The sequence below is a fragment of the Oreochromis aureus genome, linkage group 1, assembly GCF_013358895.1.
Source record: "Oreochromis aureus strain Israel breed Guangdong linkage group 1, ZZ_aureus, whole genome shotgun sequence".
Classification (NCBI taxonomy): Eukaryota; Metazoa; Chordata; class Actinopteri; order Cichliformes; family Cichlidae; genus Oreochromis; species Oreochromis aureus.
In genome coordinates, this window is record NC_052942.1 from 15,767,493 (window position 1) to 15,795,185 (window position 27,693).

General features: G+C 43.0%; 1 protein-coding gene across 2 annotated transcripts; it reads right to left on the minus strand.

Annotated features, from left to right (window-relative positions):
• Window positions 1–273: 273 nt before the first annotated feature.
• fn1b (fibronectin 1b) lies at window positions 274–18,925 on the minus strand. 2 transcript variants are annotated; one of them, XM_031728893.2, is made up of 46 exons: window positions 18,588–18,925; window positions 18,251–18,376; window positions 17,894–18,025; window positions 17,520–17,651; window positions 17,034–17,171; window positions 16,804–16,950; window positions 16,538–16,705; window positions 16,147–16,329; window positions 15,795–15,971; window positions 15,214–15,369; window positions 14,968–15,096; window positions 14,690–14,833; window positions 13,439–13,560; window positions 12,488–12,656; window positions 12,230–12,406; window positions 11,990–12,118; window positions 11,810–11,899; window positions 11,526–11,720; window positions 10,453–10,731; window positions 10,081–10,344; window positions 9,890–9,984; window positions 9,484–9,652; window positions 9,188–9,274; window positions 8,818–9,009; window positions 7,838–8,116; window positions 7,435–7,626; window positions 7,251–7,340; window positions 6,284–6,550; window positions 6,046–6,162; window positions 5,798–5,959; window positions 5,554–5,709; window positions 5,325–5,441; window positions 4,860–5,129; window positions 4,579–4,766; window positions 4,405–4,492; window positions 4,132–4,311; window positions 3,956–4,045; window positions 3,213–3,401; window positions 3,011–3,100; window positions 2,189–2,625; window positions 1,969–2,107; window positions 1,710–1,871; window positions 1,498–1,623; window positions 1,293–1,399; window positions 1,103–1,195; window positions 274–974 (listed from the first exon to the last, which is right to left on the minus strand). In XM_031728893.2, exons 1-46 carry the CDS (start codon window positions 18,727–18,729, stop codon window positions 897–899), a joined length of 7,359 nt encoding a protein of 2,452 aa, XP_031584753.1. In that variant the 5' UTR covers window positions 18,730–18,925; the 3' UTR covers window positions 274–896. The 2 variants fall into 2 exon arrangements, with proteins under 2 accessions (XP_031584753.1, XP_031584752.1); XM_031728892.2 differs by lacking the exon at window positions 7,838–8,116.
• Window positions 18,926–27,693: the final 8,768 nt, after the last annotated feature.

The following is a 27,693-nucleotide window of genomic DNA, read 5'->3' on the forward strand; positions in this document are numbered from 1 at the left end:
CAGCAAAATTGAACTTGCATGAAAGAAATGTGGTTACAGTTAAATCATGATTCAGCAAGGGGAGCAATACATTTTTCACATGGGGCCAACCAGATATGGATAAATGAATAAATGTAAAATATGAATTATGAAAAACCTGAAAATGTAAGTGTGACAAATATGCAGAAAACTAAGAAATCAGGAAGAGGGCAAATATTTTTTCCTGCCATTGTAAGTTTATTGTTGGCACCTTAACCCACCCCCCAACCCTAATAAGAAAGCGAAACACCGTGGTAATGTTTAAGAATCTCTCCAGCTTTATTAAAATAAGGGACTTCTATTTGTCATCGGTAGAAACACTTTGGCACAAAGTACAAAAATAGAACAGTTCACATTCTCACATCCTTGTTCAACACATTCACACGATGAGATCAAAGGGATAAATTAGCAGAACTTCAGAATGTGTCAATCACACACAGTGCGACCCCTCTGTAATGAAAGAGGGGCTACAGAAAAGAGAAGCACATTTTCGAGGACAGTTTCAGCAACACTGGTAACAACTACATCGGCATTTTTTTAGCACAGTGCGTACTTTATGGGTTTTGGTCAGGATACAATTGAAAAAAATTTAAATGGGAAACAAATGTCAATTTCACAGATGCGTAAATCTGACTGGACAAGTTCTAAATAACTTTAGAAAGTGGGGTTTTCTATTTCTAATACATCACAATTTCAGAAGCCTGGCAGTCGACAGTGAATAGACTCAAGTGAAGATTAATGATGAGGGGCAGCAGGGCAATGTGTCAGCAATGTGATAAGGCAGTTAGTTTGTTTCAGTCACAGACAGCGTGGCTTCTACAAGGTGAGACAGCAACTGGACGGTAAGGGAGCAAAGCAGAAGTCGGATGAGCAGCTCATCATTCCCGAGGATTGTGAGGAACGTGTGCATCTGCCAGCAGTTCAGGCCGGAGGCACTCGATGGGGCAGTGAATGTTCTGGAGGATGAACAGTGGTACAGTTTAAAACTTTGACACGTGCAGACTACTACACAACAGATTACTGCAATTTGAAAACTGAAATTTACAGTTTATATGTCTTCTGATTTTCAATACATTTCACTCACTTTGCGCAGTGTGTTGTCTCCATATCTGATAGGCTGCAGCAGACCGACATCGACATCACCACCTGGTCTTCTGCAGTTCTCGCATCGCCAGCCCTAATAAAGTCAAAAAAAGCATTTAACCACGCCCTCCATTCCTCTGGATGATGGCATATGATGTAAAGAGAACATGAGGAAGGCTCACGTGTCTTACCTGTTGTCCTCCAAAGCACGTGCAGGTGCAAATAGAACCCAGGTACTCCTTCTGCCACTGGTTGCCCACCCGGTAAGTTTTGCCATCATCGTAACACGTGGACTCATCTGCGTGAGTAGATATTTGGGTTAAAAATGACACGCAGCTCATTCACTTTGTAACACAGCCACAGAACATTTCAACTAAAATGTTAAAGAGGCCTTACGTGGTTCGCACTTAAACTCTCCTTTGCCGTTTCCTAAACAAGTGCAGCTCATTACGTTCCCGTTCTCTGAGCGACGGTCCCATTTCTCTCCAATTCGGTAGTTGTTGCCATTGTCGTGGCACCACTCTGAGAAGAACATACATAACCCGAGTGAAATGTATTCAAATTCCATCTATGTCCACGTATTGGGGAAAGATACCCTAAAAACCTACTAGATGAGTCACATCTGAAGTGGCCGCTGCCCAGGCCCAGACACCTGCATGACAGCTTGAAGCCTGTCTCAGACATTCGCTCCCATTCAGCACCGACTTCATGATGGGTGGCAGTAAAGGCATCGTAGCACGTGTCTTTATTTGAGGAATCTCCCTCTGTAACTGAAGGAAGAAGAAAGTGGGGAAAAAATTAGCCACAATGAGTTTCATTCAGTTTCCTTTAACAATATATCCAGATACATCACAGCTGGAAGCTTACTTGTGTTTCCAGCTGTCACTGTCTGCTCCAGAATCTTGTGTTTGAGGGCCCCCAGGACTGCCTCCACAATAACGTTATAGTCTGCTCCGGGAGTGAGTCCTACCAGGGTAGCAGTAGTGGCTGTGCCTGGCAGGCGGACCTGGATAGACAGGAAGAGATCATAGCTTATTCTCATAAATGAGAATAATGAGAATAATTGAATCATGGACTGGCCTCTTACCTGGAACATCTTCTCATTTAGCTGTGTGATGGGATCACAGGACACCAGGTAGGCGTTGCTCTGCCTGTAAGGCTTCCAGGAGACGGTGGTCTGAGTTTGGGCCTCCAGCGGCACACTTGTCTCGTTAAAGAGTATGGGTCCAACGGGCATGTCTAGCTTCACAATGGGATTTCTGTGGCCCTCTGCATCAGGAAGGGGCACAAACACCAGGGGCTCACGAACTTGGCCATAGGGAGACAGTGGATTCCGATTATGTCTGTTGTCTCCATTGTTGTTGTACTCTGTGTACTCCACATGCTGACTCTGATCACCAAACCCATCCTGGCTATTGGTGCCCACTAACTGGACGTTGTTGTCCAGAGATTCAGGCACATCCAGCCTGCCATCTCCAGGGCGGTTAGGCTGGGGCAGAGGCAAAGGAAGCAAGGGGTCTTGAGCTGGCGGGAGAGACGGGGTTACGGAAGCAAGCAGGTTAGACGAGGGGGAGTTAAAGCAGAGCAGCTCTAACACATCTCAGCCAAAAGGGATGACGGATACGCAGCAATGCAACTCACTGCAAAGTGTGTCATAATGCACTATTACAAACACACGAGATATTTTGAATGACATTTGCGAGGACATTCAAAATAACAAAGTGGGTATTATCGTTTTAGATTTTGGATACACACTTGATCTAAAGCTCCATACAGCTCCAGCTGAGCAGATGAAAGCTGCCGTTCCACCCCTTAATCTTACCAGTAACTGGCTCGAACTCTGAATGGATCCTTTTTACTTTCACATTTATCACCATACAGAGAAAAAAGTATCAGTATAAGTACTCACGAGTCCTGCTCCTGCCCACCAGAGGTGTGCTTCTCTGCGTGTTTTGGATGGCGATGATCTTGATGATGTACTCCGTGTCTGGTCTTAGATCTGAGCAGAGGAAAGGAAAAGTGTTGTTTTTTCGTTAAATGAACGTCCCGCGCCTAATTGGTGTGTCAGGATAATCCTGCGTGAAGCTTTAAAAATCAAATAAAAGTACTACCATTTATGGTGGCGTAGTTTTGGCCAGCGTGGGGTCTTGGGAAAAGCTCCTGTGGTCTTCCTCCCGACTCTTCATAGGTGACATAGTATCCTGTGATTTGCGTGGCAGGTGGCTGCCAGGTGAAGGAGATGGAGTAGGGGGTCACAGACGTAAACTGCAGGTTGGTGGGCGCCTGGACCAGCGGGGCGGCTGTAAGGACAAATACGGTTGTTAAACTGGCCGAATGCTATTTTTTTCTCTGTGTGTGCACACTAGGATGTGACCTGTGTGAGGCTGAAGCTGCATATGTTGTGACTTAACCCTTTATCAATGTAAGATCATATAAGCAGCCTGGATTTATTTTGTAATTTTGGCTGTAAAATTACAAATTATTTCTCACCCTAACACTGATACATGCATGCATTTTTGTGACCTCTACATCACGAGTGTGATTTTTTAATCTTTGAAAAACTGATGTACACAATCAGATTAAAAGTGCAAAACTGTCAGAGATTTAGGTAACCTCAAGCTGCTAGCCCCAAACAGGTCAGGAAACCTCACATGCCTCTGCCTCTTCTAGTTGCAGTTGAATTGCAGTTGAATTACATAAATTAAGGAAACCTGGCAGCAGACTGTGATGTGTACTATGCAGATCAGTGTACTGTAACATTATGTAATGATAGAAATCAAAAACCAGAATATTACACTGAAATTAATATTTGTTTAAAAAAAAAGCAGTTTTTAAACCTGGATTTTTGCATTACCTGTTTGAATTCTGAGAGTGAATGGGGTGCTCCTTGTGTTCCCACTCAGAGTGTACAGGTTAACATTATAAATAGTGTTGGGCTGCAAACCTACAACACAAACACACACACTTTAAAGCAAGACTGAACTCCAAAATCACTCTTTAAGACCTTAAATGCGTTAAAGTGTGGCGTACCGGTGAGGGTGTAGGTGTAAGCTTCACTTGGGATGGTCTTGGTGACGGTGGGATGCGATCTACTCTGGGGACTGGCTTCAATAAGGAATCCAGTGAAAGGTTCCAGCTTGGAACGCCAGGTCAGCGTGAAAGAACTATCCGTTACTTTGGTGACACGCACGCGGCGAGGAGCGCTCAACGCTGCGTTGAGGGGAAACAGAAGCGAACTTAAAAAGATCAGTTACACCATGAGTGAGGTCTGCAGACGTGTCTATTTATGGCGCAGCACGTTACCTTGCAGCGTGGTGGCTTCTGCCTCCGCTGGTCTGCTTGTGACTGTGTTCTTCAGAGCGTAAACCTGCACCTGGTATGTGGTTGCCACCTACACAGTACACAGACACGCAGCTCATATTTACTCACTGAAACATTATGGATCCATGTAAAGATTCACACATGAACTCTGCTCACCATGAGCCCTGGCACCACAACACGAGTGGTGTCCGGAGCAACGTTCATTTCTCTGTGAGGGCTGTTGATGTTCTTGGGGCTCACGACTACACGGTAGCCGGTCAGGCGTGCATCTGGAGCTCGCCATGACACAGTGAAGGAGGAAGGATTGACCTCTGAGATCGCCAAGTTGGTGGGAGCAGGGATTACTGAAGCACAAAGACACAGTGTCAGGGCCAAAGTATTAAGATGTGGATATCAAATGGAGACAAATGCTTTGATGTATTTCTGCTTAGCGCTACCTGTGGCCTGAGTTCCCACCAACGGTGAGCTGGGTGTTCGGTCATGGAGGGCAATGACCTTAACAGTATACTCTGTTCCAGGGCGAAGGTTTCTCAGCACCACACTGTCCTGGTCCCCTCTGGGTGCTGGGCGCAGCTCTCTCTCGCCTTCCTCTGCACTGGTGTACAAGACACGGTATGATGTTACTGCGCCGTCTGGGCTGTCCCAGGAGATGCGCATGGAGGTGGAGTCGATGTCAGAGAAGGTGAGCTCCTTCGGACGGTCCATAGCTGCAGGAAAAGAGGAACAGAAAGATTCTTCAGTGCTAAATAGCTTTTTCCTGTTGCCTTTGGAGGAAATTTACCTGAATTTCCTGTAGCAAAACTGCCTTAACTGCCAAGTTTAGCTTTAACATGGTGCAAGGGAATCAGGACAATTAAAGTTAGAGCTGAAAGAGAAGTGAAAGTGAATTAAGTGAGACTAACCAGTGACTGCATTTTCTATTAGCGGGGAAGACGGCTGTCCATTATTGCCCAGGGCATAGACACTCACAAGGTACTCGGCAGTTGGCATCAGACCTGTGAAAGTCACCTCGGTCTGATCTGTAACAGGGGATCAGAAAAGGAGCCAATAAGGAGGGGATGCTGTGTTGTGAAAAATTAAATCAACATGGCAATCTGATTGTGAGCATCTGGCATTCCTTGCAGGCCTTACCAGGAGCCAAATCCTCAGAGTAGGAGGGTCCCAAGCCATTTTTGGGAATACTTGTGACTCTGTAGCCTCTGATTGGTCCCCGAGCAGGAGACCAACGTACTGTGATGGCATTGTCACTTATATCAGCCACCCGCATGTCAGGGGGGGCCTCGATATCTAAAGGAACAATGGATAAAGCTTTAGATTTACCATAAACACTGAACATTAAGTTGCTTTTCAGAAAATTTTTCCCGTATTTCTGTACCAGTCCTGTGTGTTATATAGACGGGGACACTGGTGGCAGGGTTATCGCCTCGTCCACTAACTGCATAGACCGTGATGGTGTATTCTGTGCCGGGATTCAGTCCGGTAATGGTGGCAGTTGTTTGAGTGCCTGGGACATTAATCTCCCGAGGAGTCTCGCCACCTGAGAGGACAGTAAAGAAGGCCCAAGTGTTAAACTTGTGTGCCTGACATTAGAGGAAACCAAGAATGCAAAAAAAATGTACAGACTTGTTCCTGCATAGGCGATCCTGTAGTTTCTCACTGAGATAGAGGGAGCATCCCAGCGTATGGTGATGGTGGTTGGGGTGGATCCTGTTACCACTAGGTCAGTGGGCGAATCAGAGACTGAAAAGCATTAAATAACAGAATGGAGAAAATCACAGAGGATAATTATGGAGAAAAAAATTCCATTAAAACACATGAGGAATGATCACGCCCACTAACTAAAAGAATAGGTGAAACTCACTTGTTGCCTGTGTGCCAGTCAGAGGCTGACTCTCCTGGTTGCTGCTCACAGCATACACATATATCATGTATTCGGTTTCAGGTGACAGTCCAGTCAAAGTGTAGTGGTTTCTGGTTGGGGGGAGCCTCTCATCCTTGGCATGTCCACCACTGGTCTTCTGATAGCGGATTCGGTAGCCCGTGATTCTTGCCAGTGGAGCTTGCCAGTGAACTGTGAAGGAGTCGGTCCGAATGTCGGAGAAGTCCAAGCCAGTCGGGGAATCCAGCGCTGGAAGAAAAATGTAGTGAAAAACTGAGATACATTTTCAGTTACATACAAAGATAATGCCAAATACATTCTTTCTAGTAGAAATAAGCAAACGTTAATGTAAAATATCTGAAATGGATCAACTGATATTAATAAAAATCTAACAAAAAGTCACCAAATGCAGGCAAGCTCTAAACAGATTAGGTAACTCTGGAATAAGACACAAAATATTTATTGTTGATATTATTTATAGTAGCATTGTAGTTATTCTGTTGTAGTTTATTCTGCAGGTCAAATATGAATTATCTGAAAATTTTGCAGTTGTTTTGAAGCTTTTGGAATTTCAGATGTATCCATCTAGTTTTTCATATTTTTTGAACTCAGATAGGACGAGTAAAAAGTAGATCTGACTGAGAATGTAAGGATAATACACACTCATACGTCTTGTCAATCACACTGTATTCACACTCTCGTTTAACACCCTTTTTACCCTAATGAACATTATGCCATATTAAATAAGTCCAGAAACTAGTGACTGAGATAATAAACTAATAACAGTGAAGCAAGAATTGGGATCTTTATAGACTCATATGCTTCTTTTAAGTTTCCCCCTGCCCATCATTAGAAAAATGATGGACATTTCAGACTCGGGGGGGCTACATCCATCTTGTATTTGCAGCACCCTCGGTTCTTCTGTGAGGCCACCTGTGTAGATACTCACTTGTTTTTTGAGTCCCTGTGGCTGGTTTACTTTCTCGTTCACCATACACACACACCACACTGATACGATAGTCAGTGTTGGGCTGCAGGTCTGTGAAGATGATTGGTACAATTAGTATTGTTCGAGATGGAGCAGTATAACGCACAAGTCATTTTGCCTTTTCAAGCCTCTGAGGCCTTCTTACTTTGCAGCAAGTAGGTGTTGGTAGCTCCTCCAACATTAACCTCCTTGATGTCATTATCAGTGGATACAGGGTGATAACGGATAACGAACCGAGAGATGTCGTTTGGTGTGGCAATTCTGGGGACTGACCAAGTCACCCTAATGTGGTCAGGGCCCACTCCTCCAAACTGCAGGTTGGTGGGAGCTGGAATGGCTGTAAAAATGAGGGGTTATAAGCTATAGCTATCACTGGTAACGCAATGAGGTTAAGAAAATAAAGGAGGACTTCCAGTGGCACAAAGAAAATATCACAGAAATGATTAAATTCAGATATTTACGGCAGTGTGACACACTTAAAAAAGAATAAAGGTGCCTCAGATCAAGACCCAACCCCTCCCCAGTGATGGACTGAAAGAATAAATCACCAGCATGCGTTTGCTTTGTGTGTGTGGCCGGCTCGCTGTCCCCCTCTTCTGTAATAGTGAAGATACTGATGTCATAGTCCACACCGGGCTCCAAACCACGAATCGTGTAATAACCAGCAGATGCTTCCACCATATCTTGAAAAATTGGCAAGCTCTCGCCTGAAGCTACTACCACTATCCGGTAACCAATAATGGTAGTACTGTTCAGAGGGATCCAGCGTAGGCCAATGGTGGTGTCAGTAATGTCGACAAAGTCAATTTGACTTGGTGCAGGGATGTCTGAAAGGGTTAGGCATGTTGCAAAGCGCAAGCAAAATTAGACAGACAGAAAAGCCCCAATTATTTCATTGGTTATATCAAGAACATTCATTTAATTCCTGATAAAGCATTCAGAGAACCTGAGTATAACAGTAACCATGCAAGACAATTACACATCACTGGATTGGAAAACATTCAGAATTAAAATTATAATTAAAGGTAAATATAAGGTAGTAATAATACTACTAAAGGACGTGCAAAAAACTCCCAGAAATATTCACCCTACCAAATGACGATTTCCATGCAAATGGTCAGTTTGCCAATAATCATGCTAGCAGTAGATTATAAAAAAAGCTGCATTAGACATTTGAACCAAAACTGAGTTTAAAAAACACTGACATTTAGATTTAAATTGGTTGCCAAATAATGAGCTCCAGCACACAGTCCCATGTCTACCAAATGTGCAAATGGGTAATTTTTTCGCTATCTTCAAAATGTGTGTATTTTTGTACATAATGACATTATTCTTCTCTCTAGTGGGTAAAAATTAACTAATGCAGCTTTAGTTTCTTTTGAAACTAGGCCAAGCTCTGTGGGGATGGGAGTAGCAGGCTCCATTTTCATCGAATGGGAAAATTATCTCATTTGTTCCTCACGACGAACCAGGCACACTAGTCTTTGTGGCTTTCTACCACGTGTAAATGACTTCCTGTGGCTCCTACCTGTTGTGACAATAGTGGACACAGGAACGCTTTCCACGTTGTTCTTGGTAGCGAACACGCTGATGTTGTACTCCATACCCAGAGTCAAGTGCTCTAGAACGACTGAGGTCTGATCAACTGCAACAATCTCTTCAAGGGAGTATCCTCTCTGGCCATTGGTTGGTCTGCTTGTCACTCGGTAGCTTGTAATACCTGCAGAGAGACAGGGAATATAACAAATTCAAAAACTACTATTAGAAATCAAAAGGAAATACCAGGAACAGCTTTTTGTTCTGGTGAAAAGAAAAAAAAACTATTTGAAGGCCAAGGTCTAGAGACCTTCTGTGATCCAATGGGCTGTCAGTGCGTGGGGAGCAAAGTCAATATTTACCTGGTGTTTTGGAGGCTACCCAGTAGGCTGTGAGAACTCCTGTGTTCGGGTTGGACTCAACTCTGAGGTCAGTGGGAGGAGATAGAGCTGCAACAAGAAACAGCAGACTATGACGCATTGAAAAAAACTTCAGGGCAGCAAAAAATGTCTGGCACAAAACCACGCCAAATGGTTTTAACGGCATCAACGGTATCAAATCAACCAGATGATTGGTTAAACTGGTTTTACAGTTGGTTTTGTTCAGCAGTCACCACAGTGCCTGTCTTTTTATTTGTGAAATAAAAACAGATACGCACAAGTGACAACATTGCGGGTGATGGGATTTCCGCGGTTCTGTCCATTGTAGATGGGCTGAACGCTGTAGGTGTACTGAGTTCCTGGAGTCAGACCATCTACATAAACACGTCCAGAGGAAGAGGTTTCTTCTCTGGGAGACTCGCCTTCCTCACTGGGCAGCACAGACAGCTGGGGAAATAAAACGGACATGAGAAAAACTGGAGAATACGCTTAAAAGAAAAAAATTATTTAGAAACAATTAGCAATGGCCTAAAATCTTCCCACACCAGAGGGTACATATCAGGCTCTTTTGCGCTTTACGGTTCTGCTATGTTCACCAGCTGGTTTCTAAATGTGCTTGGACACTGCTTGGAGATAAGTAGTTAGTGAACAGCTCCAGTGATTCCTTTAATGTAAAGAGCTAACCTTGTAGCTGAACCTGCGGACGGGTATCCAGGTGACAACGATCGAGGTGTCGGTAACCTCAGTGCTGAAAGTGGGAGCATTTCCCATCTGGGGAGCTGTAAGAACGGGAGGAAGGGGGGGGACAATATTTTAAAATGATTGCATCATTTTATTCCCGTCTTTACTGGTGTTCGGTTTCTCCAAATACCGACCGGTGGTAAAGTATGTGGTGACGCCCTCGCTGAGCTCATTTTCGAGATCAGAGTGAAGGGTGGCAGTGTACTCCGTATCTGGACGTAGATTCCTCAGTTGGTACTGGGTGACCCTGCCTGGGATCCTCTTTTCAATGGGACTTGAGCCTTCGATGCTCAGGAAAAGGCGGAAACCACTGACAATGGCACGAGGAGCCTCCCAGACAATCAGTGCGCTGTCAGGGCCGATGTCAGTGAAGCGTACATCAGTGGGTGCATCAGGTTCTGGAGGAGGCAGAAAGCATACCACATGTAAGGCAAAAAAGATCTGTTATGTTTTGGATAAAATCCCTGCGTTTATGTATTTGGGCCTTTTTCCAAAGTGGCACTTACTGGTAGCCTTTTCTCCTACAAGAGGCTCACTCTCCACTCCGCCGCTGATGGTATAGACGTAGAAGCGGTACAGCGTGCCTGGCTGCAAATGGGTGATCTCAGAGTATGCATTGGTGGAAACAGGCAGCCCCAGGGGCCTTACGTCAGTGCCATCGGACCCAACGGGGGAGAAAGTGACTCTGTAACCTGACACCTCATTGGGTGGACCGGTCCAGATGATGGTGACCTTCGTATCCGAAACCTCGTAGAACTGCAGGTCTGTGGGGGCTTGGACCACCTCTGTGGAGAGGAGAGCGCTAGGTTGACTAACAGGGGTCACAGTCAGACCTTAGAGTCTCCTTAGGAGTTTTTTACTATGTCATGGGTTACGTCTGGAGACAGAGACGTGAACTTCATACTTATTTTATTTATTAGGCCCCAAAGGTAAAAACATAACCTTTTAAAAAAATAAAACCCATACCTAAGTTATATAAAATAAGTATACAGAGCTAAATATGCATTATTAGGTGCAAATATTACTGCTGCTTTTTAAAAATCTTTAATTTAACTGTGCTTGGCTTAGATAAAATAGATGCTGTTAGCTTAGAGTCTAAAACGGAAATCCATTTAAAAATATTCTCAAAGATATTTGAATGATTTATGAATGATTTATGAATGCATCCTTGCCTTTCTAAGTGTTTTAAACTAAGTTTAAAGAGGTCGCTGTTTTGCGTCTAAGTGTGACTTAAAAGAAGTCATCCGAGGTCCATAATATTTAAGGAGACAGGAGGAAAAATATTACAATGGTATGGCCATAACCATAAAAGCACATTTTGACAAAGCCATGTTTTGACAAGCACTCTTAACTGAGCAGTGAAAAGCCCTTTGTAGGGCCCTATAAGGAATCTCCAGCTGCAAGTATAAACTGAATCTGTTCAGCCTTCACAGACAGCCGAAAGGCTAAGAATCACCTAAAAAGAATCCTGAGTGATCTAAAGAACAGCATATTGTTCAAATGTTTCACAAAAAGAAAAATTAAGTTTTACAGTGCTAACTCATGAATTTATTCTGTTTAAAAGACATATTATGTGTACCTTGCGGAGGAGATCCAGCAGTGTTGACCTGTACAAAAACAGGCTCACTCTCCTGGTCCTCCTCCACGGCGTAGATGCTGATGTTGTAAAGCAGACCGGGGCGAAGGTCAACCAGGGTCAGGGACGTCTCTGACTCTGGGAGGGTCAGCTCTGTGCTGCTGCCTTCCACTGATGGTGTGTAGACCACACGGTAGCCTGCAGGCACAAGTATCGAGTTATACACACAGCCAGGATAAGGAAAAGGATTTATATCTCAAACAAATACAAAATAAATGGTTTGTTACCAGTAATAGGAGCCTGAGGTCTGGACCAGCTGATTCGGATGGAGGTTTCTCCCACTTCATTGACAACATGCCTAGTAGGTGCGTCAGGAGCTGCCCGAAGGATGAGAGGATCATTCTTTCAAAAACACTGCATGACTATGAGCGTAACATCACAACATTGGAGAAGAGAGCTTCTCCTACCTGTGGTCTGTGAGGTAGTGAGGATGAGGTTGGGCTGCCCCTGATTTGGGACCTCAAAGACGCTGACGTTGTATCTGCGTCCAGGCAGGAGATTACTGATGGTGACAGAGGTGGATGTGCGAGGAACATCTGGAACACAGTCATAAGGTAAGTCAGAACTCTATATAGTAAAAAACCGAATTGATCCGCAGGCAATATGGCGGCATTACGGAGGCTTCAGGGATGGTCAAAAGCTCTCACCCAGAACTTTAGGCTGGGACCCCTCCTCACTGAGCTCATACTCCACCCTGAAGCCAGAGATGGTTGTATCAGCTGATGTCCAGGATACAACAAAGCTGTTTGAGGTGATTTCTGTCACAGACTCGGAGGTGTCCAACACAGGAGGAGGTGCAGTCGTCTCTCCCTCATATGTCTCCACTTTTGAAATTAAGGAGCATAGTGTTATTTTAAATATTTCTTTAGATGTGCTGCTTTGGTGTAGCTGTACAGCTTACTCACAGGAGCCAAGGTTAGTAGTGAAATCGAAGCGTGTGACCTCCCGGCGTCCATAGTTCTGAATGCTGATGAGCTGACCCTCATATGTGATGCCTGGACGGAGTCCGCTAATGGTGTAGGAGTTGATGTTGCCCGGGATGGTGACCTCTCTCCAGGGAGAACGGGTGTTTTTCTGCACATTAGCGATAACGAGAGGTTGACGAGTTTAAACATTTTAATATGTGAAGAAAAAGAAGAGGTACTCTTTTTTTTTTAGGAAAAAAATGGAGCTTTAAACATCTATATTTACTTTATAACAAGGTAAAATCCACCTGTGGGCAAAGAGAGTGTTCTGACTAAATAAATCTTTTAAAATGTTTGTTTTTTATTATATAAATTTTATTCATGTCTTAATAAAAGGGTGTGCAGTGGAGTCATTAATTAGCTCTGGGAAATAAACCTGTGGTCTGTATATATTGGACACTGGGCAGCCATTCAGTGTCAGCTCTTCCATTAGGAGTATGTCAACTGGCTTTGAACTGTTAGAAAAATATAAACTTTTCAAGCAGGTTTTAGACTTTGAGTGGCTTTGCTGTCCAAGAAATACAGTCCAAACCCATAAAGCGGAAGCTACTTTGACTTCAGTTGAAGTTCATTAACATCTCAACCTGCCTCAAGACCTCTTTGAGGTCTTCAAAGAGAAAAAAAAACAACACTGGATGTTTATCTTGGAATCTGCTAAAAACCTGTGTCTGCGTGTACAGACTGCAAAGGCAAGTAAGTTTACTCTCTAATCACTTTGTTTGTTCAACCTTCAGACTTCACCAGAGGCACTCACCCTCAATCACAAATGTATCCGCCTTTACTAAATGCTACTATTCAGCAAAATTAAAGCCCAATTTTGAGCAAAGAAATACGACTTGCTTTCATTTCTGTAGGCAATTTGTAAAGGAGGGAAGCAAAAGTGAGACTCACAACTCTCCATTTCAGGATGTACTGGGTGATCTGAACAGATGATGGGGGGTTCCACTGAATAGGGCGAGAGTCGGACTGTTTCCCAGCCTCTGTGATGATCACCTGGATTGGTCTGCGGCCATCTAAACAGAAAAAAAAAAGATTTAGGAGAAGACATCAGGAGAGAAGGAAAGAGCAGAAGTGAGAAGATTTTTTTCACATAATTTAACAGCATTGTGTGTAGGGAGTGTGGGTGAAAGTTGGCTACTTTTTGGTGAGTTCTGTCAGAGGGATTCATTGCTCGGGGACAGAATCAAACCACCAGACGATGCTAAACCAGCTCGAACACCCACAGACATTTTCAAGTCAGATATAACGTCTGCATACTATATTCATCACAGTTTATCTGGTCTCTGTTCCCTAGAGAAGATAGATAGATAGATAGATAGATAGATAGATAGATAGATAGATAGATAGATAGATAGATAGATAGATAGATAGATAGATAGATAGATAGATAGATAGATAGATAGATAGATAGATAGATAGATAGATAGATAGATAGGAAGTGACTGCCTTCTAAGCCCCTCACCCTCGTTCAGCAATTCACCTTGTTCCAGCTTTGCAAGTCAACAAAACATCATTCAGCGCCAGACAGGGTAACTCCAGCTTGCCAAAATTTCAACATCTGGCAGACTTTAAAGTTACACAAAAAACAAGAAACCCACAAACCCCCGCTTCCCTCCACCTGTCTGCCAAGGTTAGGAGTAAGTGGGAGGAATCAATAATGAATGGGAGTTCGTTTAGTACAGCAAACATGAACTGAGCACCAAAATCCATATAGGTCGATGGAAAAGCTAAAAGAAAAGACTATTTGAGAGAAATTGTGAAAAAATTTGGAATACACCTCTCACCATAAATACTTTGTATAATGGTACCTTGAAGTGATGCAGATTGTTAAGATTCACTGAGCTTCAGACCGATGGTTACAAATGAGAACCGCTTAGGTTTAGGCTGTTTTTCAGGCTAAATTTTGTACCTGTTTGTTTATATTCTGGCTCATGTTTGACCACAGAAGTCCCTTAGATGCTGAAGAAACTATTTTGAATAAGTCGATCTGGCCACGATGGAACAGCTAAAATGCCAAAACTAAGCATTCAGAATGGTAGTCCAAAAAAATCAAAGGGCGAGAGTAGCTACGCCCATCTTTCATCTTGTACTCTCTACGACTCAGAACATGTGGACTTTTAAAACAGAGCTGTGCATCTTTACCTTGGTAGGTCTGCTGGGGCTCGCATCTCATTTCTCCAATCCCATTGCCATAACAATAACAGCGGTAGTAGATGCCATGGATGGCTTTGTCCCATGTCTCTCCGATCTGATAGAACGTCCTGGTTTGTGGTTCTTGACACTGATCTATTGCAGAAAACACAAGGAGACAAAAGAGTTGTCAGATGGGACAGATGACAGCGGGGTTGGTTTTCTGAAGCTGCAGCAGTTCTCAGCATTTAATCCCTAAAAAGCCAATCAGTAATGAGCCGTGAACGTACCGATAGCGTCACACTTCCAGTATCCACGTCCTTGTCCGAAGCAGGTGCAGTTCATCATGTAGCCTTGTTCGTGGCGCTTGGTGAATTCCTGGTTTACTTCATAGGTCAAACCATCAACGATACACTGATCTGGATGCACAGAGAAAAGACAGGAAGATGAATTCACCTTTTATTTAAAGTTTCACATTATTCGGAGAGTATTTGAAGACAAAATATAAAAGGTTTTGTTAGATTTAGCCCTCTGACCTAAAAGCTGTGAGTAAGCAACACAGTTCCACTCCCCACGGCCATTTCCCAGGCATGTGCACTGCATCATGTGACCCAAGATGTCATGGCGTTTGTCCCACTTGTCGCCCACACGGTGCATTACTCCATCAGTGGTGGTGCATACCTCTTCATGGGCTGATTTAAAGAAAGAAACAGAAAAAAGCTATCAGTGTGTTGGTACATGTATACATTCACACGGTGCTGCGTATGTCCAGACACAGAGTTTTTCTTGGTCCACTTCAACCCAGAGTTTGTATGTTACTGTTACGTAACAGCCTTAATAGTGTCATCACTCTCCCATGACCTCTTTAAGCACCAATTATTTACTCCCCAATTGTCTACAAGTGAACCTTGCAACCAAATCGTCATTATAGTCTGTGAGAAATGACTTGATGAGAAGAAGACAAAAAGCATTTTGTGTAATCGGAATGAAAATGGAAAAAGCAAGTTAGGGTCATTTTAAAATGCCATTCTTTCTAGACATTTAAATGCCCAACTGTGTTATATAACAATATACCAGTTCAGTACCTTCAAATGAGAAAAACAGCAAACACACTCACCAGCCATGGGACAGAATCCAAAACGCTGCTCTGAATCATAGTCGTAGGTGGTGCCACACCATCTCATGTTGTCACGGCGCCCATCAGTGGTGCAATCGGTGTAGTTGCGACCGCTGTAGAGGAAGGGAAAGTGGCACAGGCCCCCGTTGGAGTTCCCACCCCGTGTTGTCACAATTGCTGGATTTAAGAAAGTACACATACAAGTTAATGCATGCTTATCTGGCTCTAACCACACAATTATTCGCGCAATATTTATTATGTGAGTGGCAAAACTAAAGATGCTAGACAACAGTAACTGCAAATCAGTTTTTTGGGGAAAGTCGCAGTTTACATCTATGTTCCTGAGTCTCACCATTGTTTTCAGTGCAGAAAGAGTATTGCTGGTCTCTCTGATAGTCTGAGGTTGTAGAGCACCACAGCTGCCCGTCTGAACGTCCATCTGAGGTGCAAGAGTAGTAGGTCTTCCCCATGAAGACGAAGGGGAATACACAGGGCTGGCCATTAGAGTTCCCACCGTACACCTGGTTCCTGGCCTCTGCGTGAACAGGAGAGGGAGGGTGGGAAAAATGACTTCAGTATACCAAGCAAAGAGTAACATGAAGAGCTGAATGGAGCCAACAGAAAAGTGCAAAAGACTGCAATTTCTCTGGGATTGACTCCAGGAGCCACTTGAGCCAGCCTCAAGTGGCTCCCCATAGACTTCTGTATTAAAATACCCAATTTTATTTGCTTTTGGTACACACCCCATTCTTGACAGCTGACTCCATTGCCCAAACAGGTACAGAGCATCTGTTTGCTGCCCTGGTTTTTGATCCAGCGTTGTCCGTCGTAGTAGTAGGCTCCAGAATCTGTGCGGCAGGTTCTCTCAGCGGGAAGCTCAAGCTGCCGGACTGGGGTCAACACGACTCTGGCTGTAAACACATTGTAAAAGACAACCAACATCAGGTCTGTTAAGAGCGACAAGCTCAGAGCTCTTGTTGAGCACTGGTTTCTGATTTTCAAGTCTCACCTCTTCCTGAGCTGTGTCTTTCACACTTTGATTCTCCTCTGCCGTTTCCTAGGCACACACACTGCAGGCGATGTCCGCTTGTGTCAGTCCTCGTCCATGTGTCTCCAATACGGTAGGACCTCCTTGTCTCCTGGTCATTGCAGCGGTCTGGTTGGTGTACAACAGTGGTTAGTAGCTGCCCCTGAAGAAAAGCTTGTGTTTGTGCTTGTGTATGTTTGGATTCTGCTTACTTCTTGAGGTGCATGTGATGCGTCCATTCCCCTCGCCCATACAGGTGCAGTCCAGCATCATCCAGCCTTGGTATGGCTTCTCCCAGGTGTCTCCTACAGCATATGTGGCAGCTGCGCTATTGTCGTAGCACCTTTCACCTGCAGAAAAATAAACAAATCTTGATTTACTGAATCTGCAGAATCTAAATCACACTGGGAAATTTTGTTTTAGACATAAACCAAACAAAAATCAATAGCTGGAGTGAAAGATGAGCAAATCAGAGGACATGCCGTCTCACTCGCTTATCTTGTTTGACTGGACTCATGTCAAATATTTGCAGTGGTATCAAAGAGTCACACTTCTGGGAAATGTGTGTGTGTGCATCCATGTTTGTGTGTATGATGAATATATAAACTTTGATCTTTTGCAATATTTTACATTTGTCTGCTTTTCAGAGTTGATATGTGAAATTTTCTTTTCTGCCCTACAGGTGTAATTACGCTCACCAAGAGGTTTGCATGTCCACTCTCCTTTGCCATTTCCAAGACACACACACTCCAGCATGTAGGCACCGGTGTCATGAGGCCTCTGCCAAGTGTCCCCGATTTTATAAGACCTCCCACCATCGTGGCATCGATCTGTGAACGACAAAATGTGGACTTGCTGATTTCAAAGACCTCTTCTATATGCGAGATGGCACACATATACAAATTCTGGTTCAATGATTAAAACTTAATTTCAAGAATAAACTGAACCATGCAGAGATATTGCCATGTGTGTCATGCACTTTGGCGAAGAAAAAACTACCATGCTAAGACATACCACTCCACCACATTATGCTGTTTCAACAAGGTTAGTATTTGGTATTCTAGGAACTCACGCGCTATTGTGCAGCTGATCTTGCCGGAACCAATGCAGGTGCAGTCCCAAGTCATCCTCTCATGTAATCTCTCATAGGTTTCACCCACCTGGTATGTCCGCTCATTGTACTTATCATAACAGGATTCCTCCACTGAGAGAAAAAATCAAACAGCACAAAGTTAAAGAGGCTCTTACTGAGACGCCGTTCTGGAGTCTTCTCTTGCTGCGTAAAAGCGCACAACATCTGTGCCTTTCTCCGTGTATTCGTTGCTTTTTGTGTGTGTTTTGTTTTGTTTTTCTTTTTATTATTTTCACTTGTCGGGATCAACACAAGAGTCGTGAAACAAGTGATAGTGCACTACAAAGACGCACTAACCTTCAGGCTTAGTTTTACACTTGATGCCTGCTGCTCCCCTGCAGGTGCACACCAATGTGCTACCAAGGTAAGGTTTCTCCCACTGTTCGTTCACTCTGTATGAGCGACCGTTTTCCTCACAGCCGACTACAAATAATATATTATTAAACATTTTAACAGTAGAATGAACATTAAAGTTTTTGTTTGCTGTGGCTCACATGGAAAGAAATATATCGAAATCACGTGTTTTTTTTGTTTGTTTTTTTCATTTGACACAAAACGCACTAGAAATCTCTTTCTAATGCATGACGTTACACAGTCAGGGCCCCTGAATTCAAGAATAAGTTCTTGTACCAACCTGGATTAACAGCCGATGAGTCATGAAGCTCGGGATACACCTGATACTGGCCAGTTTGTCTTTTGTTCTTCTTTGGCAAGCCGTGAACTGCGCTGCTTACGCACAGCGCAAGCAGTAACCCTGTGAGCGGGCTACCCTTCATTTTATGGAACGGAGATTTCAATGAAAATCAGAAGAAACTTAGTTGATGAAAAAAAAGCAATAGCAAAAAAAACAAGAAGCAAGTGAAGGATTAAAGGGCTTGGAGAGAGCTGGTTCCTGCCCCTTATTCTCAGCTACCTCGGCTGCTCCTTCCCGGCAGTTTACTGTGCCGAATCGCAGCTGGTGCGCCAGACCTAGCAGAGGGCTACACGCTGGTTTTATACTGGGACCGCCACAGCAGCAGAGGAGGGGTTTAACAGGAGACTGGAAGACCCGCCCGACAAAGTGTGAGCAATACTTATATTCCTCATTTTGAAGAAAAAACATCAAGCAATGAAGATAAATAAGCTTCTGTAATCTGTTCATCTGCACACATGCTACCCTGTGTAGGGTTGGGAAGTCACGCTGAGGCGCAAAAATTCAGTGCAAGTCTTACATAACCGCAAAAAAGAAAAAAGAAAAAGAAATGCCCATAACATTTGTTATAATCCCAGAATTATACAGTAATGGCCTCATGTTATAGTTTCTATAACTCCCACACCATTCTCCTATCTGGATTTGTGCAGCTATTGGGAACAATGGATCTAAATTATGAATTGAACATATTTTACATTAAATTATAATAACTTAAAAAAACTGTAGTATGTGAATTTTACCCAGCTCGGCACAGTCGATGAGTAACAAAAAGTGGAACTTTATGCCTCCACCATGTCTGCTCACGGATTTCACAGACATATATTTTTGTCCATGCTATAAAATCCGGCATAATCATCATTTTTTTCTTCAATGTTACGTAGTTTTATTTAAATTTTATCTTTATTCCTAAAACTGATGCTTCTTTTCGAAAATACTCAAAAGTAAGTAACTTTAAAATACCATAATACTTTAAGGATTAAATGGATAGGCCTACTGCTATTTTTCTTTTCTTTTCTTTTAAATTATGTTCTTCTAAATGTTAAGAAGTATATTCATCATTGGATGCACATATGGTGTTTTATAACCACATTCTTTTACCTAATGAAATCATGTTAACCCAAATGTTACCAAATTACCTCAAATGTGGTGTGATCCTGAGGACTCTAACACACTTATCTTTACTTATATATATATTTCATTTCCATGGCATGAAATAAAATATATATATTCATATTAAATATTTCAAAAATGAAGTGAAATAACATTTCCAAGGTGGGCGGAAACAGTAAACCAGAGCACATTGTGCTGTTTTGGACAGGTCGGGAGAGCAGCTACTGTGTGCGCGACTGCGGACTGTAATAATTCCTGTCTCAGGTTCAAGGAACAAGTTATGCCAGAGGACTGAAGAATTAAACAGCAAACAGATGTTTTTTGGGAAACAGAGGAAGAAAAACAGCAAAAGCCAAAAGCACAGTGAGTGCAACTGAGTCACCAATCTCCCCTGTTTGGAAAAAGCCTCTGAATTCTTTCCACTTGTGCAACAGCGCCAAAGCGTGGAGACTCAAAACACCAGAGAGTTTCAAGCGGCGAGCCTTTAAGTGTTACTTAACATTAACTTCCATATTCACTGCTGTGCAACAGGTTTCCTGAATGTGCACTCATGCATTTTCGGGAGGGTGATCCTGGTGTAAAAGAACGCATAAATATTTGAAAGAGAGAAACATTTACTCCACAGAGTAAATGTGCATTTTGGGTATGACTTAATTTCTTGGGTTGTTATGTCTCTGTCAGATTTATGAGCTGTCTCTGTCAAAGCCCCTGGAAGGCTGCCTGGCTTATATCATCTCTTCTTTGCTCACTGTCTCTGTTTTCCATACATAAGATCTATTTTGCAGCAAAGATTTATCTCTCATGCTGGTTGTTTTCACAGCGATTTCTTTGTTCCCCAGAATGATTTGTATTTGAAAGCTCAGTTGGAAACCTCATTATCTCTGAAAGCTGGAACTGCTGGGACTGTTTTCTAAAGTATGATTGATTTAATTTAGTGTCTGTCATCTTTTTCCACTGATATCAAAACAACACTTTCTTACACAAAGGTATACAGTTGAAAGCTAGACGGGGGGATGTGGAACATCTTCACTGCATTATCACCTGACAAACCTGTATTTGTCTAAAAAAAAGCCCACAGATTTAGATCACCTAAACAAGTATGTACAACTTGATGTATGCACTGCACAATATTGTAAAATATCAAATGTTGAGCTTTCCTAAACAGTGTTTGCAGTTTTCTAACTTGTATTTTTATTCCCAAGAGTTTGTGAGAAGACCTGGGAATTTTTTTTCTCTTTCATGGTAGAAAACAGTTCACTCCGTGAGACAGAAATCTGCCCCAAGTCATTGTTAGAGTGATATGTTTCATCCTTATAGCCACATTTACAGAAGGCTGATCAATATTGGAATTACTGGAATACTTTTTAGCTTTACTCAAGTTAAGTCAGCATTCATTAAAATATGTTCAACACGATTCGCTAGTGTTCGTTAGTCTTAGAAGATGGTTACACTGTAGTTGAAAAGGGATAGACATGGTCAGCAACAATACTCAGGTAGGCTGTGGTGTTTAAACAATGCTCAGTTGGTACTAACGGGCCAAAAGTGCACCAAGAAGATATCTCCCACACCGAGAGCACACAGAGCAGGATAAATCTGTATTTCATGTTTATGCCATTGTGGACTCGCTTTCCTGTTCTTAGCTGACATAAGTATCACCTGGTGTGGTCTTCTGCTGCTAAAGCCCATTTGCTTCAAGGTTCAAGGTGCCACGCATTCTAAGATGCTCTTCTGCATTAGTTAAAAGGAGTCGCTATTTTTGAGTTACTGTTGCCTTCCTTTTCCTTTTTCCTTTTTTCTGGCATCAACAAGCCATTTTCGCCCAGAGAAATGCCACTTGGTGGATATTTTCTGTTTTTCAGACCATTCTCTCTAAACCCTAGAGATAATTGCACAACAGTCCCAACAAATCACCACTTTCTGAAATACTCAGACCAGCCCATCTGGCGCATAAATCTATTTCAAAGTCACTTGAACCAACTTTTTCCCCTATTCTAATGCTCAGTTTGAACTTCACCAGGTTGTCGTGACCATGTCCACATGTCTACATGCATTGAGTTACTGCATTAGTTGAAGGGGACATCCATCCATTTTCTTTCGCTTATCCGGGCTGGGTCGTGGGGGCAGCAGCCCAAGCAGAGAAGCCCAGACCTCCCTCTCCCCAGCCACCTCCTCCAGCTTATCCGGGGGAACACCAAGGCGGTCCCAGGCATCCTTGTCAGATGCCCGAACCACCTCAACTGGCTCCTTTCGATGTGGAGGAGCAGCTGATCTACTCTGAGCCCCTCCCGAATGGCTGAACTTCTCACCCTATCTCTAAGGGAGTGGCCAGCCACCCTTCGGAGGAAACCCATTTCCACCGCTTGTATTCTCGTTCTTTCGGTCACTACCTACAGCTCGTGACCATAGGTGAGGGTAGGGGCGTAGATCGACCGGTAAATTGAGAGCTTCGCTTTTACACTCAGCTCTCTCTTCACCACAACAGACTGGTACAGCGTCCGCATCACTGCAGCCGCTGCACCAATCCGTCTGTCGATCTCCCGCTTCCTTCTCCCATCACTCGTGAACAAGACCCCGAGATACTTAAACTCCTCCACTTGGGGCAGGGTCTCGTCCCTGACCCGGAGTGGGCACTCCGCCCTTTCCCGGCTGAAGGGGACAGTGAGTGTTAAAGGTCCACAATGCAGAGTTGGTCAAATCTGTCCTGAAGGTTTCTGACAAATCTGTACAAAATCCAAAGGGTAGAAACAACAGCTTGTGAACTATTTGTTGCTAAGCTAGTCAGTTAGTTGCTCTGTAGCCTTAGGTTAAGTAGACAAAGCTGGTGTTAATTTCCTTATTAATTTCCTCATCTAATTATTCTCTGTTGAACTACTCAAACTAAAATCTATAAAATGTGAAATGAAGTGTTTTGTGTGGAGTTTCCTTCTCCAAATCTGGAAGGATTTTTTTTTTTAAGGTGTACCAATCTGTAACATATGTACAGCCTTCTAGTACTTGTTTGTAATGCGTGGTTCTCCACCCTGGCTTCACCAAACTGTGTACAGCCAGTTTGGAGAAAGAGAGCCAAACGCCCACAGCTGGATGGAAAAACTGGAGAGATGAAATACAGGATAGGGGTGTGTGTGAAATGATAGAGAAAGATGGAAACGAAAATGGAAAGTGTTTGAAAAGAGAAAGCTGGAGTGTAATATGTCTGGCTTATAGACTGGAAGAGTGAAGGAGGAGATGAGCAGCAACCATGACTGACTGACTGTCACACCCACTTATGGCTGTTCTTCCACTGTTTGCCTTCAGCTCTCTGCCTGGAATGAAATGAAAATCTGAACATGAAGAAGGCGCCGCTCTTCTAGAGGAATAAAAGAAACATAGAAAACAAAGTTGTTATGCAGAAGTTCATGCTGCAGGCAGTTAGTGGATGAAGACAGTTGAGCAAGATAATTTAAGGTTGTCAGCATTCTCAATGATCCTCGTCATTGCTCACGTCTGAATCAGTCAGAATTTTCTGCACAGGATGCGAAGAGCTGCTGCTCTGCTGGGAACAAATGTTAGAGGTCGGTGAGGAGGGATGGCGGTTGTGAATGCAAACTCTGACGAAGCACTTACCAAAGATTCCACAACACACCGCTACAAAGCACAGTTACTGTGGAAACCAGATTGGGGTGGGTCATTTAAAGAGTGACAGTGAGGGTTTGATTTGACATGTGAGGGGTACTAATAACTGTGCTTCATCGCCTGAATTATATGTTGAGTCACACAAGAAAGTCATACACCCGTTAAATGAGCTAACCTCATGGTCAGGAGTCCAGAGGAGCAAAGAGACCAGGCAAAATGTTGGACACATCACGAAAAGCAACTGAGTTTATAAGCAAATGACAACTTAAATGCAATTTTGTCAGCCCTCTGGATGCTACAATGACATATTTTCTCATGCTTTCTCATTCTTACTTTTTCAACTTCACGGCTGAAAAATGCCAACATGCCAGAATCTATCCGAAAAAGTTGATTTTTTGGGGATTTCTTTACCTGGCTGTTAGAGCTTGCATCAAGACATGCCACAATCTAGCTTCACAAGGGGTTACTGGAGACTCACTCCTAAAGTGAGTCACCCCCATAGACTCTTATGTGAAGATTTTCAGCTTTACAGCAGGAAAAATTCAATTAAAAAAACATGTATAGGTAGCTATAGCTGAAAGCTGTTTACTGTGCTTCACCTAAGCTGGTGGAAGTCAAGGAACTTGAGCACTCAGCTTTGTTGGTAGTGGCTGGCGGTACAGTTAATGGTGCATCTTAAAAGTCACTGCTTGAGGTCTGTAGAGGAAACATTCTACTTATTTGTCAGTAATTATGGTCTATGTCTGTGTGACACACCTATGCAGTCTATGGATGCACCTTGCTAAGTTAGCAAACTTGTCAGCATAAATGATAAATACACCTTGCTAAGTTAGCAAACACTTTAGCATTATTGTTAGCATACTTGCTAACTTAGCAAGGTGCATTTATCATTCATTCATTTTTGTCACTAGGTTAGCAAGCACACTAGCATAAATGACAAATGTCAACCAATAACAACTAATGCTAATAACACTCTGCTTAAAGATGGCAAAATAGAATCAGATCATTGCGTTCAAAGGTGCTAAAAGAGATGGAGGCAGTAGCTTTGAAGAGGAGCGTCTCAGCAGGCATCCCTGCTGAGACAGCTTAGACTAATCTATCAACCCAATCTGGGCTTTGACAAGCAGGAAAAACTCAGTGAATGAATGAATGCTAAAATATGGGAACCTGCATAACAGATACTATTTAAATGTAAGCAGTTTTTATGTTTAAATATTAACCTCAAAGTGAACTGTTGCAATATGAGAAAGCATCACCTCTTACACCTCTCTGAACTTTTTTAGGGTCTGTTTCAATCTAAGAGCAGCGTCCAGCTACTCTCACTAAAAAGTTAACTATCACCCCCCCTTCTCCAGACAGCTGTGTTTCCTCAGGCCAGACACAGTTTATACTTCAACAATTCCAACTTAATCCTATCTGTACCGCCATTTGCAGGGCAGCGGTCTTTCCTGACACCTCTATCTCTCGAGCGTGGAAACCTAGTCTGTGTTTTTTACACTATGACATCAGATGTAAATAAGGACACTGTTAACAGGGCAGCAAATGTCTGTTTCCATTTCGGCAGTGAGTTGGTGTCTTTGTGTGAGAGAGTAAGAGACAAACTGGGCCTGATGAAGAGGAGCTGTGGTCTTGGTGTAAGAGTACGTTGTGTGCTTCTTTAACCTGTGTCCTCACGCACGCCATCCACAGCCAGGCCAATGTGAATCACTCCACGTAGAAAGGAGAAGCTGACTTCCTTTGGGGTTAATTTACCCAGACTGTGCCCGTTATTTTAATAAGGCTGATGGGAAAAGTAGAGGACACAAGTCTGCATCTTGTTTACCCACTGGAGTGAAAAAATAGCCACTTTGTTAGGGTTGCAAGAATGAGCTTCACAGACATGCACAGAATTTGTGACCCATGCGAAAGTGTCTGTCCCTTTTCCTGTTGTCACACCAGCTAATAGTGATTAATTTGTTCATCACATTAATGAACTCGTGATTCTGCCGCCACTGAAAAGGTGATGATCTTCACATGGACAGGGCACATTTCCAAAAGACTTGCAGGAAGCCCTAAAGGCAGCGAGGTAGAGAGTCACTCAAGCCTGACCAGTTACTCACACTGTTTGGTGTGTGTCTGCGATGTGCGTTTGTGTGCGCACCGCTCGCCGCAGCTTGCTTGCTTCGTCATCTCTCATGGAGAAGGATGTCCTCAGAAGATGCTGGAGGAAGCAGACAAAGAAGTGCTTTGAGTGGTCGGGACTTTTACTGACCTCCGTCTGAGTGTCTGAACAGACCAAGAAAGATTCAGATGTGCTGCTGAGACAGAAAAAAAACACACACAAACACACACAGGCAAACACAAGGATGGCATTGTTGCTAATGAGTAAATATAGTTATTCCATTCTGCAATAAAAGCTCATTTTGCTCAACTGCTGAGAAAATTTCAGTCTTTGTCGTGATTGTTTTACTTTTAAAACCTTTAGATTTCCACTATTTTCTGTTTCACAATGTGTTTTATTAGTCATAGGTTTTTATTCTCTAAATCGGAGTAGGCCAGTGGTGCATACATAACATTCAGCACCTTAGAGTGATCCAGGTTTCCTGTCTGCATCCTGAAGCTTTCCACATCCACCACGTAAAGCCTTTTCCCAGTGTGAGCCCCACAGGGAAGCCAAAGGAAGGTTTGCAGAACCTTCAAAAGTTAAAAAGAAAGTATTTCAATCTTATCAGATCTCTTTCCTCTGTGTGTTTTCTCATTGTCTGCTCTCTGCCTATGTTCATTTAAATCATAAAAAGGACTATTCCCTCAACTTTGTGTGCAATAAATTCCCAATATCAAGAATTTTTTGCAGCTGTACCAGGATGATGCAAACACACTTTCCAATCCTGTTAGGGGAAATGTCATTAACTGTGTACCTTTTCTTAAGCATCACCATTAGTCACTCTCCTGTCTAGACAGCAGGGACATGCCAGCTCACCTGGGGCCGTATGGCGAAGCAGGACTACCTGCTTTATCCCAGGTGAAGTCAGCCTACGTAGGAAAATGTACGACATACATCATGATATAACATGCAGCACTGTGGCTCATAACATTATCAGCTCACAGAAACAAGTACAACCACTGGAAGGTATGTCTGTTTGGAGTTTGTATGCTCTCACCTTGTCTGTTCTGGTTTCCATCAAAACCATGACAGGTAAATTGGCCTGTTAAGTGCCCCTGACCAAGGCATGCGCTCAGTGCTGGAGCTGTTCCCCAGGCACTGCAGGATGACTGCCCAATGCTCCAAAGACTTGGCTTACAAGCGTGGTTAAAAGTTTACATACACTCGCCATGGGCATGAATGTCATGGTAATTTTGGGCTTTTGATGAATTCTTTGAACTGTTCTTTTTCCAGGTGGAGTAATTGTACATTTACTTTCATGACCTTAAAACATAAGAATTGAGTGAACAAGTTAATTTAAGGGGGATCCACACAGGATCAAAACTATACACAGGCTCAAATAAAATAATATTTGGTTAAATGTCCTTTAGGAAGTTGCAACTCAATTAGACACTTTGGTAGCTATCAACAAGCGTCTGGCAAAATTTATAAATTCAGAAATGGTAGAGTTCATTCAAGTTAGTTGGTTGGCTTGGCAACATAGTCTACAAATTTTCAATAGGACTGAGGTCAAGAACATAATTCCAAAGGCCCAATGTTAGCCTGCCTTTTCCATGTCAAAAACCACAAGTTTTTATGTGTGCTTGGGATCATTGTCCTGTTAGAAAACCCAGCTGTGTCCAAGTTTTAACTGTCTCATGTTGATTTGGCATGAAGTTGAAAAAATTTCGAGGTAGTCCTCCTTCTTCATTATACCATCCACTTTGTGCAAGGACCAGTACTACTGGCAACAAGACAGTCCCAGAGCATGAGGCTTCCACCACCATCCTTGACCATGTATGGTGATTTTAAGATTGAAAGCCTCGCCTTTAGTCCTCTAAACAGATCCCTTGTCATTGTGGGCAGCTGCAAATTTCAGTCAGTTTCAAATGTGTCAATCAAAGTTTGTGTCTTTTTCCAGACCTTGGCCAAGTGGTGACACATCAGAATAACTTGTGCTTAAGTATAGTTGTTTGAACTGATGATCTTGGAAAATGCAGTTGTTTAGAAACGTCACCAAGAGACATTTTCAACCTGTGCAAATCACCAGTTCGCCTTCTTATATCTTCACTGAGTTCTTTGGACTTTTTGTTCCTTTTTGTACTAAATGTTGGTCAAGCTGATGAGTCCTGTCAAACAAATCTTCTTTATTTTGGCAAATAAAAACTACCAGGCATCCTTGTCAAGATAAAAGATACTGTAGAA

Excerpts from the sequence above, each read along its gene's own strand:
- fn1b (XM_031728893.2), bottom strand. The coding sequence starts at position 18,729 with ATGAAGGGTAGCCCGCTCACAGGGTTACTGCTTGCGCTGTGCGTAAGC. Across the intron at positions 12,657-13,438 it reads ACATCCTGAAATGGAGAGTT|AAAAACACCCGTTCTCCCTG; the intron begins GTGAGTCTCACT and ends GCTAATGTGCAG. Across the intron at positions 4,046-4,131 it reads TTACACCTACACCCTCACCG|GTTTGCAGCCCAACACTATT; the intron begins GTACGCCACACT and ends TTTGTGTTGTAG.